Source organism: Rhipicephalus sanguineus, chromosome 5 (genome assembly GCF_013339695.2).
Source record: "Rhipicephalus sanguineus isolate Rsan-2018 chromosome 5, BIME_Rsan_1.4, whole genome shotgun sequence".
Lineage (NCBI taxonomy): Eukaryota > Metazoa > Arthropoda > Arachnida > Ixodida > Ixodidae > Rhipicephalus > Rhipicephalus sanguineus.
The window spans coordinates 84,702,413-84,723,302 of NC_051180.1; the positions used below are offsets into that span (position 1 = coordinate 84,702,413).

The window sequence follows — 20,890 nt, forward strand, 5'->3', positions numbered from 1 at the left end:
TAGCAGCGACAGCAATACGATTCGGACACAAGCCTTCAACATGGCGCCGAATCGGTAGCTTCGTCAAACCTCTGACAGATGGCAGCAATTTTGCTTGCGGTCTATAACCTTACCTTATTGACACATCGTGCTCGTCTTAGAAACATTTACACTTGTGAGGTAATGTCGGTAACATCTTAATAAAGATGTCTTTGGTGCAGTCAGCTACCCAGTAACGCCGCAATCGCGCGTAACATGTTGATGTGATCGTCAGTTACTTCATGACTGCAGTACGGCTTCACCTAGGTGACCTGCGTATGAGCGTATCTTGGCGAATCGCGACACACACAGTGGAATTCCGGACACCCATGATTTCCTCAATTCTCTGACGGGCCTGCGATATCCCATTTCGTTCCAGTAATCCTGATATGCAGCTTTCCTTTCTCTTTCTCTCTCTCTCTCCCACGCAAAACGAGCATACGTGATCCGCGCCTGCGCATCGGCGCACGAACTGACGAGTTTACGAAAAAAGCACCAGAACGAGCAACCGCAGGGCTATCAACATGCCTAGTTTCCTACCTATGTTCGCGAGCGCGATACATGGCTGGCTTTCGCGCCTGCGACAATGGGCACCTTGTGCGTCGTGCTTTTCCTGCCCCGGCGGCGTGGTTAGCGCTGGCGTTTCTCGTCGGCTTCCATCCGGGCAACGAAGTCGGCGTCGTCGCGGAAGACGCCGTCGAAGCCCGCATCGAGTCGCCTTTCTCGTGCAAGGGCCGACCGTACGGCTTCTACGCCGACCCCAAGTACGGATGTCGCGCGTTCCACATCTGCAACCCGCAGATGATTAACGGCAAGATGGAGGCGCGCATCTACAGCTACTACTGCCCCGGAGACTGGGTCTTCGACCAGCTGCGCTTCGCCTGCTTGCCACCGAACGCGACCAGACCAGAGGCCTGCGAAGAAGCCGAGAGACACTACGTCATCAACGAAGCGTTCACCCTGCGGACCAAGGTGTTGGCGTCGCGGGTTTCCCAACGACGTTTCAGCTGCGAGAGGATTACGCCTGGAACGTACGCTGACATGCGTTCGGGATGCAAGTACGAATTGAGCATTTCTACCATCTTGTGTCATAAGGACCGTAGTTTATTGTGCACCGTAGGGGAAATATGCCTAGCTTTAGGAAACTGACCGTATAGATTCGTATTCGCGTCATCTAGAGCTCTGCATCACTATAAAGTCCTCAGGCACGCAAGGCCCGCATGAGACAGCATTTTGATGAGGGGTGGCATTCGAGAACACCCTCCCTCAGAGGCTTTGTTGCGGTTTAGAATAATCACACATGTTAAGTATTAAACCCAAAGACCTGAATTGGTGGCGCCCACTGTGCATTTGTGTCATTATTGTTAGCCATTATTATCAATTTTTCCGCAATAATTAGTAATGAAAGTTGGGTCATCAAAGAGCGCTTCGAGTTTTGACAGCTTAGCCGCCACGGTGGCTCAGTGGTTACGGCACTCGGCTTACGCCTTGCTGTACCCTCAAGGCGCGGCTTCGATCGCAGCCGCGGCAGTCGCATGTCGATGGCGGTGAAATGCTAGATGCCCGTGTACTCTTCGGTGTCTACGCGCGTGAAAGAACCGCAGGTGGTTGAAGTTATCCGGAGACCTCCACTTCACGGCGTCTCTGATAGCCTAAGTAGCTTTGGGTTGTTAGGCCACACCCACCAGCCTAGCAACCAACTTTTTGATAGCTTCTCAGTTAGATATCAGTTCACGTGGTGCTAGACGCCCGATTACTTAGATTTATGAGCTGTTAAATAAGCAGTGCTTCAAAGCTCACCCTCTCCACAAGGCGGCGTTATTCGTAGCTGATTTGAACACACTGGAACGCGCTAAACGTGACCTCATTTGAGGAACGCACCGCAGGGCTTGTTAAGGCGTGCTAGTGCGTGCATTAATTGTTATCATAATATTTGGGGTTTTACACGCCAAAACCGGGATATGATTACGAGGAACGATGCAGTATAGGGCTCCGGAAATTTAGACCACCTAGTGTTCTTTAACGTACAATGATATCGCGCAGTACAAGGGCCTGTAGCACATCATCATCATCATCATCATCATCATCATCAGCCTGTCTACGCCCACTGCAGGGCAAAGGCCTCTCCCATGTTCCGCCAATCAACCCGGTCCTGTGCTTTCTGCTGCCACGTTATACCTACAAACTTCTTAATCTCATCTACCCACCTAATTTTCTGTCTCCCCCTCACGCGTTTGCATCTCTTGGAATCCAGTCAGTTACCCTTAATGACCACCGGTTATCCTGCCGACGTGCTACGTGCCCGGCCCATATCCATTTCTTCTTCTTGATTTCAACTATGATGTCCTTAACCCCCGTTTGTTCCTTGATCCACTCTGCTCTCTTCCTGTCTCTTAAGGTTACACCTATCATTTTCCTTTCCATCGCTCGCTGCGTCGTCCTCAATTTAAGTTGAACCCTCTTTGTAAGTCTCCAGGTTTCTGCTCCGTAGGTAAGTACCGGTAAGGTGCAGCTGTTATATACCTTCCTCTTGAGGGATAGTGGTAGATTACCATTCATGATTTGATAACCCATCCTTATTCTTCTAGTTATTTCACTCTCATGGTTCGGCTCCGCGGTTACTACCTGTCCTAAGTAGACGTACTCCTTTATAACTTCCAGTGTCTCGCCACCTATCGCAAAGCGCTGTTCTCTGCCAAGATTGTTCCACATTAGTTTAGTTTTATGCATATTAATTTTCAGACCTACTCTCCTACTTTCGGTATCCAGTTCAGTAATCATGAGCTGCAATTCGTCTCCCGCGTTACTCGTCAATGCAATGTCATCGGCGAATCGTAAGTTACTGAGATACTCTCCATTAACTCTTATCCCTAACTCTTCCCAATCTAGGGCCCTGAAAAACTCCTCTAAACACGCGGTGAATAACATTGGAGAGATCGTGTCTCCCTGCCGTACACCCTTCTTTATTGGGATTCTGTCGCTTTCTTTATGGAGGACTATAGTGGCTGTGGATGCGCTGTAGATTTCTTCCATTATGTTTATATAGGCTTCGTCGATGCCTTGATTCCGCAGTGCCTGCATGACTGCTGATGTCTCCACCGAATCAAATGCCTTCTCGTAATCTATGAAAGCTATGTGTAGGGGTTGGTTGTATTCCGCGCATTTCTCTATCACCTGATTGATAGTATGAATATGGTCCATTGTTGAGAATCCTGTACGAAATCCTGCCTTGTCCCTTGGTGCATATCGCCTCCATCGAAATGCGACCGCCTCGACCGGCATCGCAGCCGCGACCTTCGGGGTAGCAGCCGAGCACTGTAAACACTGTGCCACCGACGCGACTGATTAGCGGTCATCAGCGCAAAAGCGCGAGACCACAAGGTAGGACACGTAAGCGGAACAGGCGCTGATAACTGTGAAACGGGCAGTACGTAGCGATACGCCTGCGTCATTGTGTTTGAATCAAATATAGTATAGCGATTACTGCAACACGGACTAAGCAAGCATCACTGAAACGTCCCGTATGCCGTTCCGATTATTCTGTTTTTTTCGTACAGTTCTTAAATAAGTACAGGGCGAAAGTATGGCATCTGCAAGATTTCGGCAAGAATTATAGAGGCATCAAATATGAATGTTGAAGTGACAATATGGACATGGTCTAATTGCCAGCATTTACACTTCGTGCCACTCAGAATTTGTTTGCTGTCCTGCTTCCGATGGAATGCTTAGTGCCCTTCGATTTTGTATATATTTATGATCACATACTTTCCCCATGAAATCTCCCAATTCGTTACCAATCCCGTATTTACCACAATTTTCCGGACGTGGTCCGCACGTGGTGGCTGGCGTGGATCGGTTGAGCGCTTGCACAGACGGCAATACTAGCCCTTGCGCTCTGGAACATGGACATCAGTTATTAGCCGCGTTACTTTTCTCTTTTGAGGACAATATTCACAGTGATATGAAGGTATTGACCATCGCCTAAAACGGCCGGAAGCCCAGCTTCTTGGTAAGGATTGATCCCGAAAGAATCTAAGGCGTGCAATCACGGACACAAGACAAGAGACGTTTGTGTTGTTTTGTTCTGTCCACTTGATCTTGTCTTTGCACGCCTTACTATATTTTATGAATGAATGAAAGAAGCGAAATTCAAGGGCTCGATTTAACAGCGAACCTGTTAAGCACGGCATAAAAACGACTGTTCCCCGCTAGCAACTCCGCCGCGCCGTTGCCTAGCAACGACCGACGCCACAGCTGCGCACTACCTGGCCTCACCTCGCTTCACTACCGCGCCAGCTGGTGTGACGTCATGTTAAGCCGCGCAGAAGCAGTAGCAACGGAGAAGCCGCCGCCAAGCCGCGCTCGGCAACGGAACGCGCTAGAGTTACTGTATATGCTACCTTTAGGTAGCAGAGTTGTGCATCTGTCTTCCAAACGGCCGCTAGCAACTATGCATTGCGGAGAAGCTGCCGCTTGGCCCAATTCTTGTATTTCTCTATGCCGCCGTCGCAGCGAATTGGATTGACACCAGACATCGAATTAAGTTAATCACCGGCCTTCGACGCGGCAAACATGTCGGCCGGCGACGCCGTAGGCATGTCGCCTGCAAAAACGGAGAGTGGCTTCGCTGCATAGCTTTGGTTGCTTGCCAGACCTATGCGTAACTCTGCTACGTAAAGGTAGCATATAAGCATATACAGTAACTCTAGAACGCGCCGCGCCTAGCTACGTCGACAGCTGATCTGACGTCATGCCAAGTCGCGCATGCGCCATAGCAGCAGCTGCAGAGGAGCCGCGTCGAAGTGTAACCGCGCCAAGTTTAAAGCGGCCTAGCAACCGTGTACCTGATTAAATACGTCATAAACAGACCTACTGCGCATGCGCCTCTCCTCAAAATCGTCATAAAAGGCTGCGCTGGGCCGCACCGAGACAGTTTGAAGCCATGGGCCGGCCGAGGAAGATCCGCAAAACCCAAGAGGAGGCTGACTACCGCGAGGCTCGACGTGCTGCGGAGCGAGAGCGTGTAGCCGTCGACGTCGAACTGATGCAGCCTTCTTGCCCAACGAAACTGCGGCGAAACAGCGACTAAGGGAAGATTCCTTAGTCGCTGCATGCAAAACCACGCAAAGCCAATAAAACACGACTAAAACTAACGGCAGCCAAGTACAAACCTAGAAACAGTCAAGTTAATACTCTTGGATCGACCAGCTTGGCTGTTTCAAGCCTTACGCGGACGAGTTCAAGCTTTTTTTATTTGTTAGACGCGCCTTAATGAAAACAAATAGACAGTGAACCCAAGGAAGGTGTAGGGGAGGTCATTTGTAGTCTCTTTAACTGCATCGTAGTAATTATTAGGCAAATGTGAAGAAATTAAAGTGGAGGAAGAGACAAGTTGCCACCGACAGGGTCCGAACCTGCAGCTTTCGAGTAACGCGTCTGATATGCTATGATGACCAACACGTATCCTCAGCTTATTATAACATGTCGCACAACCATCTATTTTGGAAAGAAAGGTGCACTGAAGAAGCATGGATCACAGGTTCAACGTTACATAATTGAAGTAATCTAAGCATAATGAAAAAAAAAATACTAGAGCATGAATCGTGCACCTCTGGTTTCGTCATATATACGAGAGAGACATGCCAATGGTGAGCGAGTCTAGAACGCCGTTATAGTCCAGCCGCGTATAACTAGCCATGGTTGTAGTGAAGAGAATCGACGGCCTTCATTACATTTCTACGGGCGTCTATGTATTTCTGGCTTTTTGCAACGACACCTGGGCACTTAGGTTTAGGTGCACGTTAAAGAACCAGACGGGGTCGAAATTCAGTTCAATTTTATTCTCTCATCTTGCAATACAGATGGAGGTGTGAATAAAAGTTGCCCTAGGCCAACTTGAAGACTCTCCAAAGCTAATGTTCAGCAGGGAGGCAGTGTAGAGCTTATTCAAGTGAAAACAAAGCTTAAGTTCACCAGGGAATCACCATAGAATACACGAAACAGCAACATGTTCACACGAGTAAACTTAAGTAATTTTATTTAAATACATAGTGTGATGTTCTTCGCGCGAACAGGAGAACTAATCGACGTCGCTGGGAGCATAGCTATTAAGCAGAGACGGGGAAGTACAATGAAGGCGTTCTTTTCCAAGAATACTTTGATGTGTCGGTACTATCCATTACTCGCCATGTCACAGTGCATAGCCCACTGCTTTCTTCCTTTGTTCTGCTGATTAATTAGTCCGTAGTCCCTCACTATGGCATGCCTCAAAATCATATTGTGGTTTTAGCACGTGATTACTCAGGAGCCATAGGTGGGCAAACTCACCCATGAGTCGATTCACTCAGACTCGGATCGAGCCTTGAGCCGGAGCCTGAGTGAGTCCGGGTGAGCAATATTTATGTAAGGCACGTTGCCGGGCTAGTTGGTTGGGAATCATAATTCGTATGGCGTAGCGCACCACGACAGGGACAGAGAAGAGGGACGCACACACACAGCGCTAACTTGCAACTAATGGTTTTTATTTTCGATCACACATGCCTTTTATACAATAACAGTGGATCGATAAAACCCAGAGAACAACATGTAAAGATACAGCACAAGCCTGCACGTTAGCAAGTTCGCGCTGTGTGTGTGCGTCCCTCTTCTCTGCCCCTGTCGTGGTGCGCTACACCATACGAATTAAGAATATTTTGGTGAGTTTGAGTCCGCGTGAGTCCGGTTGTGGGAGGTATGGAACTGAAAATGATAGTGTAATAATAAGGGACAAGTATAGATTAGAGTGGGTCAGGGAACAAACTGTTTTTATAGATATCTTAGTTGAAATAACGAAGAAATGAGCATCGGCAGGGCATGTAGAGTGTTGGCAGGATAGCAGTTGGTCATCAAGAGAATCAGACTGGATTCTAAAAGAAGCCAAGCGCGCCAAGGGGAGGAAGGAAGTTAGGTGGGCCGATGAGATTAAGAAGTCTGCGGGAATAACGAGGCCGCAGCAAGCACCGGACCGGGTTGATTGGCGGAACATGCGCCAACTGCTTTGCCCAGCAGTTGGCGCAGTCCAGCTGGTGAGGATGATGAGTCCGGTTGAGAAAAATTTTGATGAGTCTGAGCCCGAGTGAGCCCTAAGCGCGAAACATATTTCTTGAGTGAGCCTGAGTGAGCACCACTTTCTTTTTTGCCTGCTCATGCCAGCAGCTATTGTTAAAATTGCGCAGGTCGTACTTCGCATGCGCTCTCATCGCAGGCAAAGAGACCGCCGTCAGGCTGTCCTGCCCCATACCCACTGTGTTCGACCAACGCGCCAAGAATTGCATCTTTCCTGACCTGGCGACCCCTTGCGAGCTTTCGGAGATGTACTTCAACGTTCCTGACTACGCGAACATCAAGCTTACCAGCAAGCCGTCGCCAATGATCAACCTTTCTCCCCGAGGCAATCGTCGCCTGCCCCGCATGCCGACGGACTCTGTGTATCGGAGTCCCGTTGGAAATAAGGTGAACCTTAGTACATGCACACTGGGAACATATTTAGTCCTCTCTTTTACCTCTCTCCTCGTGTTTGCTTTGTTCAGCTACTGGTGTTTCTTCAGAGGCAGGTGATTGGGAAGAAAACAGGCAGACAAATTGTCTGCAAACGTTGCCATTTGAAAAAAAAAAAACATTTTCCAAAATCTCATATATGGGCCATTTCTGCCATTTCTGAAGGCGATTTGGTGCCAGGACTCCAACAACATGTCGATACCAATCCCCAAAATGACTAAAATCTGGTCGCCGATTCTGAAATATAGTTTTTCTTTCACGGTTATGTTTCAACACATGGTGACCACATGGGGTGCCTCACGGAAACAATGCTTTAGACCAGTCATGCCTGTGTAGCTCACGAAAATATTTATTAAGAAAAAAAAAATGTGCGGTGAAAACAGTCATGTGCGGGCCGCGGTCCGCGTATTTGAGACCCCTGTTCCAGACTATCCTCACCGCAGGCCTTCTCTGCATCGGTTCTGTTCATGGAACATGCATACACTTCAGTGTGCTCTACCAAATTTCTGATTATTTCGCTCGTCATTCCTCTGTGTGAGCATCTCTGTAGCTTTTCTCGTCACTCTGCGCCAGTTACTCTCGCGGCCTTCGCGCTCGACATCTGTTTGCTCATCGGTCTTTGCACTTATCGTTAACGACCACGGCAGCAGCTATTCGCGGGAATATACCGCGCTCTCTCGTCACGTTGGCTCGTACGTTGCGCTTTCTGTTGCGAACCGCTGTTCTCCGCGTCATACACATCCGGCAACCGATACGAAGGCTAGAGAGATTCGTTTGGTTGCTCGCATTCTTTAACTATAGATTGTGCGTCACTATCTGAAATGTATACACATGCGTCATGTAATTCGATGTCAAGTGAAGTATAATACTTATATTTCCTAAACTATGGCTGAGATATTGCGCAGGAGGCGTCGGTGGTCAGAAGCTATTTAACCCCGCAAGAGCGAAGTAACACCATTCGGAGTCCTGCAGCCGCAGGGCACCGCTTGCGCTCGCGACCTGAAGGTAGTGCGTCGCATACTGTTAGTTAGTAGCACTTATGTGGAGCGCCAATACCTGATATGACGTAAGCTTGCGTACACTAATTGTATAATTGGTGTATATGCTGTTAATATTACACATAAAAGCAAACTGCGCATCAAAACGTGGAAAGCGAGACTTCTATAACAGCACTATACTTTTCTTTAGTTTCGGTGGAAGTAAAAAAAAAATAAACCCACCCGTGCGCTTAGGTTTATTTGCACGTTAGAAGACGGCAAAGGGCCACAGTTAATATAGACACCTCATTACGGCGTGCCTCGTAATCGTATCTTGGTCTTAGCAAGTAAAACAAAATTAGATCCAAGACCTTGTCACCGTTTGCACTTTTTCTCTCGGTTGATAATGAAATATGCCAGCCCACACTGAAAACAAGGACGGCACACATAACGAGCAAGCGCGTATGCATGTTCTTCGTGCGTTTTTGTTTTTTTCTGTTGTGAATAACCAGCTGTCTGCGATTTCGTCTTTAGTAACATCCTTCATTGTTTTTTCTTCTCTCTTTCGCGACGCCACGTTACGGTGTTTAAAAAAAACTCAAAACAGTTGCTCTCATCCGAAGTTGTCTTGGATGGACTCGGAGTGAAGCACATCATGGCGAAGCACGCTGTCACGGCTTCCAACGGCCACAGCGTCCTCAAGGCGCCTCCTTCGAACTTCAGCTGCGAGGGTCGTCAGTACGGCTACTACGCCGACGTAGAACTCGACTGCGAGTACTTTCACGTGTGTACTGTGAGCATCGGCTCCGAAGGACAGCGAGTGTTCGTGAAACATTCGTTTCGTTGCGACGAGGGCACCTTCTTCGACCAGGAGCAGTTCGAGTGCCGCATCCCCGAAGAGGCCCTGCCCTGCTGGCAGGCTCATGACTACTACGACGGTAACAGTGCGTGGAACGAGTGAGGAAGAAAGTAGCCAGCGGACAACATTTTGATGACTCTTCACCAAAGAGAAGTGTGAAACGAATTCATCTGTGAATGGCTAAGTTTACATAAGGGAAGTGGGCTTTCTGACGCAGTTTGAGAATAAACCAAGTCGAGTTTAAGCAACTGTGGCGTGATATTAAGTAGGTCACATGGCCTGCTGGTGATGCTGCCGGTTGTTTGCTGCTTGTCAAAGTCGACGTCACTTCACCTGGCCGACCTCTGCATTATTTTGTAGATCTTGGTGCAACATAAACAAGGGGAAAAAATTTGCGGGTTTAACGCAACTATTGCGCATTCATTATTCTGACTTGAAGGACATAGCACTCAATCTTAACAATTCTTCGACCATGCTTTAACAAAAGTTATGACGTGGGAAGCTTACATTATAATTCTGGTAACACAGAGATTGTCTTACTGCATCAAGAGAGCAAAGACCAAACGTTGAAAACTTTTTTCTACTTGCATTGCTCATCGGGGCGCACATTTCTGTGACAACCTACACCCGCATAGTCATTTAACTTTATGCGCACCTCATTTTCACTGGTTTTCACGCCCATTTCTGATTTTCAGTGACCGAATTGGTGCGTTAAATATCATTCGTTGTTGACGATTCAAGTGGCTTGAAAAGCGCCTCGTTGGCTTAACACACACTAGTGGCTTGAGGCACAATTAATGAGACTAAGTACAGACGTAAATAAACTCACTTTAGTACCTATCTATTCTTTGTCTTATTTCGCGCCTCCTGGCCATATTAGTGACGCAGGTGCGGACTAGGCTGACGTCAGACTTCACTAAGCCCACGAGCATTCATTACTGCCCTTGTAATACGAATGTCACATGCTCAGTCTCTACGAGGCCTGATTCAAGTAGTACAATCATCTCGGCGCTGGACGCATGCCCAACAGAACGTCCGCTTGTTTGCCTTATCATTTGGCGCTACTAATGCTTGTTTCGTCACGCGCCAGGAAGCCCGGTATCTTAATGTCAGAAGGGTCGATTGCAAGAATGCAACCATGCGCACAAAATGTTCGAAATATTATTGCACGCCATAGTGCCGTGCGCACGAACCATGAAAAAATATGAAAAACAAGCACCTTACTTCAGTACGCGGGCTCACCTGTCTTTGTCAAGGCAGTCGAATCTATTTATGACATGATACTTGAACAACGGGGCTAAAGAAAGGACCAAGGAAGAGAAGACAGATACGACGCCGTTCTCTCTTCTTTGGTCCGGTGTTTTGCGCTGCTGTTCAAGTACCGTGAATTTAAACCGACCCGCCCAGTCTACCATCCTACTTCAGGCTATTTATAGCGTTGTTCAGAGGCGTCAGTTACGAGGGGCAGGTGCAAAGACTGTGATTCGCCTCTCCCCTTATCTCTTTCATGATGGTGGGTAGAGGGGCGGGAGGGGAAGCACCTCACCTCGGCGAAAGCTTTAACATCCCAAATTGCCTGCCAGATTAGCTCTAGACATTCTGCATACAACCATAACGCATCTCGAGGAAATAAACTTCAAATGAACTCACATCAACGATTTATTTTTAGTGAGTTCCTACATAGACCCGTTAGAATGTACGGGTACCTCCGCGCCGTCTAAGTATCCGAGGCTTCCAAGGCTGTTCTTCCACTTGAATCAGGTGCCGCTGGATGTCGCTTGCAGTCCACGGAGTACACGACGTAAGTCAATGTCGCTGCTTTTGCGTTTCTCAAACTCGAAAACCGCGCCGCTGGCCCGCCTGACTCGTTTCGTGACTTGCCAATAGATGGCGCTCCATGCGTTCCCACAGTCGCGCGGCACATGGCGCGGTAGCAGCAAAGAAACTGGAGCTTCCACCTGCGAAGAGAGCCAGATTGAACAGCTTTGCCCTGACATGCGCAGGTGTTCGTGCTCCGCAGTGCTATGCATTTGCATATGCGCTTGCTTGTGCATATCGTACGCTTGCTTGTGCGTATCGAATGACACAGTGCGAACAGTGGGACTCAAAAACAAATTTCATGTTTATCACCCTGATCTGCTTCTCTTACATCAACAATATTTTTTGCAATAACGGCAACGCCACTACCTCGGGAGCACCTATCTTTCCTGAACAGCTGGTGGTTTGACGAAACGATTTCCTCATCACACAACCCGTCATGCAACCAAGTTTTACATGTAACACACACATGCGGATTGTATAATAATAAAATCTCATGCAGTTTCTCTATTTTGTTGACAATATTTCGGGCATTTAGTGAAAGTAGTCGGAACTGCTGAAACTGTGACTGCTATTCTGTACGTTGTGTTCGCATTTCAGCGCTGCCTCTTTTCTTTAGAATTTGTTTCCGCGCGTTATGTACGTCATCCCAAAGGTATAGTGCATCGTCAGCGCGAATCTTATCATGAACGAGCTTGACTTTTTTACCGCTGTGAATTCGCGCCACAGATGTACAACTTATCCTTAATTTATTTCGAAGGACATCGCGAACAACTTTATCCAGTAGTTTTACCTCGGTTTCATTCGGCTCTTCCGGAATTACTAGAACTATCAAATTTGAACGGCAGCTGCGGTTTTCTAAATCAGCAAGTTTTTCTTGGCGAGCTTTAAGGAATTCCTGCACTGCATTCATAGCCGCATTTACTTCTTCGTTGTCGCGACTTTTTTGCTTTTAATTCAATCATGCTACATTCCAATCAGACGCTTTTCAAAACCGTGTATCGCTTTCTCTGTGGATTCAAGTCGCTCTTTCAAGCAAGCGATATCTTCTCTAATTGCACGTTGACCATTCACTAACGATTGGAACATTTCCTCTATACGGTAGGACCCGGATTCTCTTCATTATCGCCACAAACTGAGAGCTTGCAAGAAATTAAGCACTCATAGACAATACTTAAACGCACATGTGTTCACGGCAATACAATCAGGAGTCTGTCATCGCTGCTTATCGTGTACTGTAACTAACATGTACAAGAAGAACGAGACGCATGGTCAGCTATCTGTGCCCAATATCCGTTAACATCTGCGCTTCTATCGCATGCGGCCTGCCGATCTTAACGCTGCTTTCTTAACTCCTTTTTTAAAAGAAGTCAACCTCCGCGCCTGATTGAAGCCGCCCTTTGCCATGGACTTCCCAATTTGCCGTTAAAACTTCCATCTTTCTTGTCTTCCTCACAGGTAAAATGTTATTAGCGAGTAATTTCGCCTGCATGGAGATCTCTTCTAGTTCTGAAAACTAGTATATTAGTATAGTTCCGTGACTGATAACTGTGCTGTGTTCACCGTGTAACATTGTTTTTTTTTTCGGCTCCCCTCACCCGATATCCTTTTTTTGGGGCATGTAAGGTACTTTCAATGAATGAATGAATCTTCTTTGGCCAGCATATAGAAACCGTTTGACGACATTCCGAAGTATAGCGAGTAGTATCTTACTCGGGCTCCTGACTGTTATGTCGAATAATACTGAACGTTCGATTCATTCGCTTTTAGTCCTACGAAGTTAAAAAAACCACATTTGTCATGATCACTCACATAAGTGTTTTGGAGACAAGTTTTATGCAGTTGTGGAGAAACCACGAAGCGGCATGGCGCAGGCTACTGGCTCCCTAGTGACACGGGCCAACCACAGACACTGGCAAAGTGGCCATACTTATGCAACGCCAGGAAGAAGCTTTCCCTTTCATTTAAATTTGGCATGGGTAACACGTCGTACGTGACGTTTTTGCTTAGGTCACGTGACTTTTCCGCTTGTGATGGCGACGGGAAGTTACGCTATTGCACTCTTTAGGACGTAGATACACGCGTGACCAGCAGGAGCCTCCACTCACTGCTTCGTGCTTCTGTAGTTCACTCAGCAGGCGTGCGGCAGGCAGCATATGCTGGCAACATAAGCGCGAGGCAGCTGCAACGCGAGTGTGCATTAGAAACACAAGACGATGGCTCGGCGTGCCAGCTGGGGATCAAGGACGGACGAGTGCTGTAGCGTAAACAAGATCCTCTCTCTTTAGCGTTCAGCCATCATAGCTTCGATTAACCTACTTAAGCAGGAAAACGGCTATTAGGGGCGAGACCACAGGAAGGTTACGAGCTGTTGGGGAATAATAGTGCCTTCACACTGTTTTTGCTTTCCTCTAAGCTGCCCCTTATCTACGATGAAGGCAAAATGATCAGATAAATAGGTTGACACAGCGTTTATTCTTCGCAGTTCGCTGTACGCTTGAGCAATATTCACTAAGTAAACTCGAAAATTCACCCCTAAGTATCATTATGGATATCAGATATCTCGGGCTTTTTTATAGGGCATGTCATGTCCAAAGCTTACCCTGAGTGTTCTCAAGCTAAACGAAAAGCCGCAAAATATTCTGAATATTTATGAGTTCATTTTCCGTTTGTATTATCGTTATACAAGTGATGTCGGCATATCAATGCAAGGTAGCTCTAAACTATGAATATACCTTCGGGAAACCGATATCTGAGGTGTGTGAAAATAGAAGAAAACGGCCGCCGCATCTGGGGCATACGTATCATCATCATGGGATTAGAGTGTTCCATTAAAGGGGAAGAAAACGGGGCAGCCATGGCATCAGTATCATTTCTTTACATTTGGTGCCATGAAACCCGGGACCACGACTCCGGCTGGAACTGAGACCGCTAGGAGCACCCATGGACTGAAGTGACTGGAGGTTCGCGAGACGGGAGCCCTCATGTTTACTTTGGCTCCCTACTGACTCGCCCTTCACGACGATGGCCCGATGTTCGCAAGGCAAGACAGTCCATGGAGGTCAGCAACGTGTATGCAGGCGTCGTCTGGAGGCTCGCGAGACGGGAGCCCTCACGTTCTAATTCGGCTCTGTACTGACTCGCCCTTCACGACGACGGCCCGATGTTCGCAAGGCAAGACAGTCCATGGAGGTCAGCAACGTGTATGCAGGCGTCGTCTGGAGGCTCGCGAGACGGGAGCCCTCACGTCTAATTCGGCTCTGTACTGACTCGCCCTTCACGACGACGGCCGATGTTCGCAAGGGAAGACAGTCCATGGAGGTCAGCCACGTGACTCCAGGCGTCGTCTGGAGGCTCGCGAGATGGGAGCCCTCACGTCTACTTCGGCTCCGTACTGACTCGCCCTTTACGACGACGACCTGAGGTTTCCAAGGTCTTCGACGTGCACATAGAGAGGAACATATCGAGAGCCCTGCACCCCGACCAGTCAACGGTATCTCCGCCCATCGCAAGATTTTCTCACCAATGAGAACTTCGAGACGTGCGAGGCCAGGGCGACGAATTTCTGTCCCGACACCCGTCCTGTAGCCCAGCCTTCGAAGCAGCAGGAACATGAAGTGCAGGTGCAAACTACCATAACGAAGGCGGCTTCGATACTCAAGACCCTATAGGTGATTAATATTCTGAATCCTGATCACGCAAGATTGGCCCTTGAAACCACGTGCTGTGTACCTGCCTGCCTGATGAAAAGATTCGCGTGGCCAGAATGCCCAGTTCCTTTGGTAGCCCAGGAGGCTTTAAGAACGAAAGGGGAAGTGAAAGCTGTACATCGCCAGCAGACGCATCGCAGCAAATGTTCTACCAAATGCAGCAACGTTAGTGACCACCTGAACATCTAACTACTGAACTCGATGCAAGCCAGTTGACGAAGTTTCGAAGTGCTGAGGGACAGTACTCGTCTTTCGATTCAGTGTGTTCATTTGGCGGCAGCGGGAATGTGTTGAAAACAGAAGAAAACGGCCGCCGCATCTGGGGCATACGTATCATCATCATGGGATTAGGGTGTTACATTAAAGGGGAAGAAGACGGGGCAGCCATGGCGTCGGTCGGTCTCATTTCTTTACAAGGTGTGCGAGGTTCTATTCCAGAAGAGCTTTAGATAAATTAAGCGCTCGTCAGCAAAGATACGCATATTATAGAGCGTGAACCACTTCATTTTTATTTCTTTTTCTCGCTCTTCGAGTATATGCGTGGAAGAAAATAAACTAGAAAGAAAGCGATGTGCGAACAGAACCTATATACTCAAAAGAAAAAAGTAACGCGGTCTCTTATGCATTCGTCTAAGACGACTCGCTTCCATCTTGTTTTTGTTCTCAATCGAATGAGATTATCCTCGCCCGTCATCATGTGACGTCATAATGACTTCATGTTGATGTCAAATGACGTTATGATAACGTCATCTCTCATCACGTAACTTTTTGCACTGTTGGTGTTGACGCTGACCCCAACGATTAGTTTTCGCGTTTGATGAGGCATTTAAGTTTTCGGCTTAATATATTACTGTAAACTACACTACATACAAATTTAGCGGCGTTCACATAATGTGTGGTAGACAAGTGTCTTGCGTTTGACTTCGCGTGCGGTTGTTATCTCGTTTCCAACTGTAGCACGGTCAAAAGGCAGAGAGGCCATTTCTCTGTGATAACATGCAGAACAATTTTATAGGGGGCGATGACCGACTGATAAGGTTGGAGGAAGAAACTGGTGTCTGTCTTTGACTGGCTGATGCGCGTGCCCTGGTCTTTTGTATACTCAGTCTGGTTGTGCTGCGCTGCCATTTTATCACAGAATGGAGCCATACCAGCTCGTCCAAATGCCTACGTTGCCGCAGTTTCTGTTCCTTCTTAGCGGCAAGACGAAGACAGACACATTTTTTTTTACCCTTCATTTTACTTTATCGTGATAGGGGCTGATTCTGAGTACAGATGCGTCAATTTCTAAGCTATGCTCTGCTTCAGCCATTTGGCAGTGAGCGCACCGATCACAGCGGTCACTGCATGTCTTTGGCGAAAGAAATTGGGACACCCTACACAAGTCATGCCCTAGCGTAATAAAAAACATAAAAAAACAAGTTCATGCGTTTTTGAACTGCCACACAGCCATCAGGTTCTCTGTCGCAAAAGTCGCATAATCTCTATGAACTTTCTGTGCATTTTTAACACGAAAGCGTTTTAGGCCGGGGTCCACCAAGACTTTAGTGACGTATTTCCGTCACGGGTATGACATTGATAAAATGGACGGTAACAAATGAGAAGGAAAAAAAAAGCTGTAAAAAAGTTCCCCCGCCGGGAATCGCACCTACGACTCCTTAGCCGCGACGATAAGTGCCCGGCGCTCTACCAACAATGCTAGCGAGACTTTTTCTTTCTGGATTAGGCATAGTTTTCAATTTCATGGCACAAACATGCATATTCCACACACAAGATAACAACACGCATAACAATGATGGTGCTATTTAGAAAGGTCAACCTGTCGTAGATTTAAAACCGCTTCAATGAAACCAGGTCATCTAACATAGACGTCCATATTGGTGGCTCTTCTAGAACTCGATAGGTCTCTCTTAAACATACTGCATATTCGATGAAATACTCTCTAGCGGAAAAAGCTTCTAGGTTAGCATTTTGCACTCCATTATCCTTTTCCAGATACTGTGCATGCAACCAGCATAACCACGTCATAGGGGAAACCAGTTGTATCTGTGGGAAGGAAGCGAATACGATATGGAGTAACCGGTAATTCTTTCTTTAAAGTGCGTTGAAGAATGTCCCATAAAAATATTGCGTCCCAACAATCCAAAAAAAAAATTTGGGGAGGGGCGAAGCATGTAGCGAAGGGTGTTTCAGTTCCACTTACGTAGAAACCTGTGGAGAGGCGTAGCATGCAGTGTGCGCCGGTGTTTCCCACAGCAAAATCACTGCTCATGGGCAATGAGAGACAGAAGAAAGATTAGGTACAGAGACCCGCAGTACACTTTTAGTTAACGTGCATGCTGCGAATCTTTATTGTTCAACTGTGTTCAGCTACGGACTTTATTGTGGTCGGTGAACGGTTGTGCCGTGCGAGCGATCGATTTTTTTCAATCAAGGAACTCGTTAGCATACGCTGCCTGCATCGGCGTTGACTCTCACGGGCGAGGGCGCGTTCTCGTTCCTTGCGAGCAGATAGTTCAGCGTTCATCGCAGAAAGAGAGTTTCCATAGTCAGCGCGTGCCGTTCGCTCTCACTCGCAACACAGCGAGCGCTGAGGCGGTGGCGCCCTCTTTTGCGCTCAAGCAAATGGAGCAGACGACGATGCGCGATGCAAGCCCACACGCAGAGACCCCAAGGTGCTTCGCGCCTAAAATATGTGTTCTATCGTTTCTGGTTTGTTGCATATTATACAATTTATGCTCCAGGGAACAAAGAGTTCTTTTCGCTCTAGCCAAGGCTTGACAGAAAGTGTGTTGCTATGTAGTTGAAAGAAAAATGAATTTGTTTACGCCCTTACTGTCATCTTCGACGATAGAACAACCACCCTAGGAACGCCCCTACCAGCCAGGGCAGGGTCGTCCAGGGACAATGCTAGCGAGGCATATGCACGCCACTTCAGAAACGCGCCTTATATTTCTCACACGTTCTCTTTCGCACGGTGCTTGCTCTCTGTTGGCGGGGCTAGGCGGGGCGGGGCGGTGCCGCGGTCTGTAAGCGGGGAAGTGAAGTAATGCGGCATCATACACTTACTAGTGCCGCTAGAGAACGATTGGGCGACGACGCAGTTAAAGCGTTGCCTCGGAGATTGCGCTCCGGCGCGCAATCTCGAAGGCAATGGTTAAAGCGTCTCGATCACGCCAGCGAAAAACACTGGCTGCGCTAGCGTCGGGGAGTCGCCCTGGACGCAGTTACGTTCTTTTGCCTTTCGCTTCATGTTGGCGTGTGACGGCTCGTTGTCGGAGTAGTGCAGCTTCCACATGCGCCAATGATGTTTCGCCGCCGACTGCTTCGAGTGCGATAGCACCGACTAATAAAGCTGCTGCAGTAAGCACTGCAGTAAGCACTGCAGAAAGGCAATGATGTCGACGAGCGAATGTCTTGCCTTGGTGGAGCGAGGACTACATATGGATCGGACGCCCAAATCGAAGAAACACTACAAACAGCTGCAATGGTAATACAGGACGAGGTCGCCAAGGTAGGCCTCAGCTGTACACCATTAAAATCAGAACTTTTCTTGATTCCACCAAAAGGTAACAGAAACCACAATTCCATCAAAATCTGTGTACAGGGTAGGGAGATCCCTCAGGTCCCTACCATTCGCATCTTGGGGCTCTACCTGCAACAAGATGGGAAACATACCGAAACCATCAAACGCTGAAAGAGCACGCTGGCAGCTACCACGCAGCTAATACGCAGAGTGACAGTTAAAGATCACGGCCTGCGAGAAGCAGATACTCTGCGAGTGGTACACGCGTATACCATGAGTAGAGTATTGTATTCTACACCTTACCTCAACCTTAATGTGACCGAAATCCAAACAATTAACTCTATAATCAGACAAGCCACGAAGGCAGCGCTCCGCCTCCCAAAAAACACCAGTAACGAACGCCTGGTAGAGTTAGGTGTGCATAACACCATACAAGAACTAACCGAGGCACATCTGCAGGCACAATATCTCCGACTAGCCAGCACCCCTAGCGGAAGACATATACTTTCAAAGCTCCAAATTCGCATCCCCGCCAATCATGATTCCCTGAATTCCCTACCCAAGCAAATTCGCGAAACGTTCTGTATTCGACCGCTCCCCCGTAACATGCACCCCGATCGAAACCGCGAGCGACGGAAAGCCAGAGCAGCAACTCTCCATAAGGCGTACGGCGGGGAGCGGGATGCTATCTGGGTGGATGCTGCATGCGATCAGCACGGAGCCACAGCGGTGGCCTACACACCGAACACCCCTCCATTAATAAAAGAATTAACTCATGGAACAAAACCAGAAGAAGCGGAAGAGATCGCTATTGCGCTAGCGCTCGGCAGTTCCAATGCTACCTACATCCTCAGCGATTCAAAAACTGCATTGCTAAATTATGCTAGGGGCAGAGTTCACCCTACCACATTCCACATGCTGACCCAGAACCCCCCTTCCTCCCACAGCGCTGAGCTCATCTGGGTGCCCGCGCATTCGGGAAACCCTGGCAATGAGGCCGCCGATTCTTTAGCCCGAGGGTCGAGAAACCGGGCACAGGTGGATCTCATGGAGGGTTTCTCGAAGGAGCGTGCGTGTACCTTTGCTGAGCTCACTGCGAATGCTCGTGCTGAAAGGCAAATATACCCCCCCCCCCCCCCACTCTTCCCTTACTACCAGGGAACAGCACCTATGGCGCCGTCTGCAAACGCGGACTTTACCTACCCCCTCCCTCCTCTCCCACTACCGACCCATCCCACCTTCCTGCCCTCTGTGCAATGCACCGAGGGCAAACCTAACCCACATTCTCCTGGCCTGTCCGTCTTCTCCTCCTCCCGGCGGGTCGGTGCTACTCAGAACCTGGGGGGACTGGGAGACCTCGCTACGCTCCACGGACCCGGCAAGGCAGAAGATCGCCACCCGCCGGGCTGCCAGCGTCATGGACCTATTAGACATGAACCTTTGAGTGTGGTGGGGTCGCGCGGGGACCCAGGGGGCCTGGGAGGTCTTGAATTCCCTTGCAATAAAGTTTTTTTCGACTCGAAGGCCAGCAGGACGTGGAACGCATGCGCGCATTCGTAGCTCAAGCTACGAACCTCCACCTCCCGTGTTGCTGAAGCGCAGTGTGGTAGTGTATGCATGAGCACAGGCGTAGGTTACCCTATTACTCGGGAGCGCACACCGTGCCGCTTCTCTCCTTAACTGACGACGATTTGAAGAAGTGCACATCGAGTACCAGTGTTTATTATGTGCTTGTTGATGTCATCTTTCCGCGGGATTCACGATAAGCTGTGTGCAGGTATATGTTAAAAACTTCAGCTACCACAACGGTTAAATCACGATCACGGGCGTTAGTCGTCGCGATGGAGATGTGCCACTAGGCGTCAACGTGGGTGCTTCCACGTCAAACAGTGCTATAGGTGGCGAACACCAATATACATTGTACAAACTCTCATATAACACTACAGAATAAGCACTACTTCTGTGAAGACGCGTTTTACTTTCGTGTTATACTGACTCATATGGCGGAGGGATCAGCCATGTTTTTTTACTAGCGTCAAGTGCAAACGGGTGTGTACCGTACTTTTCAGATTATCTGCCGTTACGGTTTATTCAACCACACGCACAAAGGCGGTGCACGTAAGCTCGCGCCTCCGTTAGAGAATAAATACGAAAGCCGCACATTGGCATTTGACGCCAGTAAAAAAAAACACTTTCAATGGATACTTTAGGATATTATGAGCAGAAATCTTCAAGGCATTAATCGGTTTTCGCGACACCCTCGTGCCACATATTTTGATGCGTGGCATGTAGAATTTATAAAATTTTCAACTATGGTTTCTCTTATCTGAGCTTGTTATCATGTATCGCGAACAATTTTAGCAACCCTACAGATGCAAGGATGTCCATCATGGGAGAAGGGATAATTTTTACTTCTGGCACCTATTACTGGTAGCTGAGGCGGGTC

At 48.2% G+C, this 20,890-nt stretch overlaps 1 protein-coding gene across 1 annotated transcript; it reads left to right on the top strand.

Annotated features, from left to right (window-relative positions):
* The first annotated feature begins 499 nt into the window (after positions 1–499).
* Positions 500–9,630, top strand: LOC119393927 (uncharacterized). Its single transcript, XM_037661118.2, has 3 exons — positions 500–1,076; positions 7,233–7,509; positions 9,139–9,630. Exons 1-3 carry the CDS (start codon positions 580–582, stop codon positions 9,490–9,492), a joined length of 1,128 nt encoding a protein of 375 aa, XP_037517046.1. The 5' UTR covers positions 500–579; the 3' UTR covers positions 9,493–9,630.
* Positions 9,631–20,890: the final 11,260 nt, after the last annotated feature.

Excerpts from the sequence above, each read along its gene's own strand:
- LOC119393927 (XM_037661118.2), top strand. The coding sequence starts at position 580 with ATGGCTGGCTTTCGCGCCTGCGACAATGGGCACCTTGTGCGTCGTGCT. Across the intron at positions 1,077-7,232 it reads GACATGCGTTCGGGATGCAA|GTCGTACTTCGCATGCGCTC; the intron begins GTACGAATTGAG and ends AAAATTGCGCAG. Across the intron at positions 7,510-9,138 it reads GGAGTCCCGTTGGAAATAAG|TTGCTCTCATCCGAAGTTGT; the intron begins GTGAACCTTAGT and ends AACTCAAAACAG.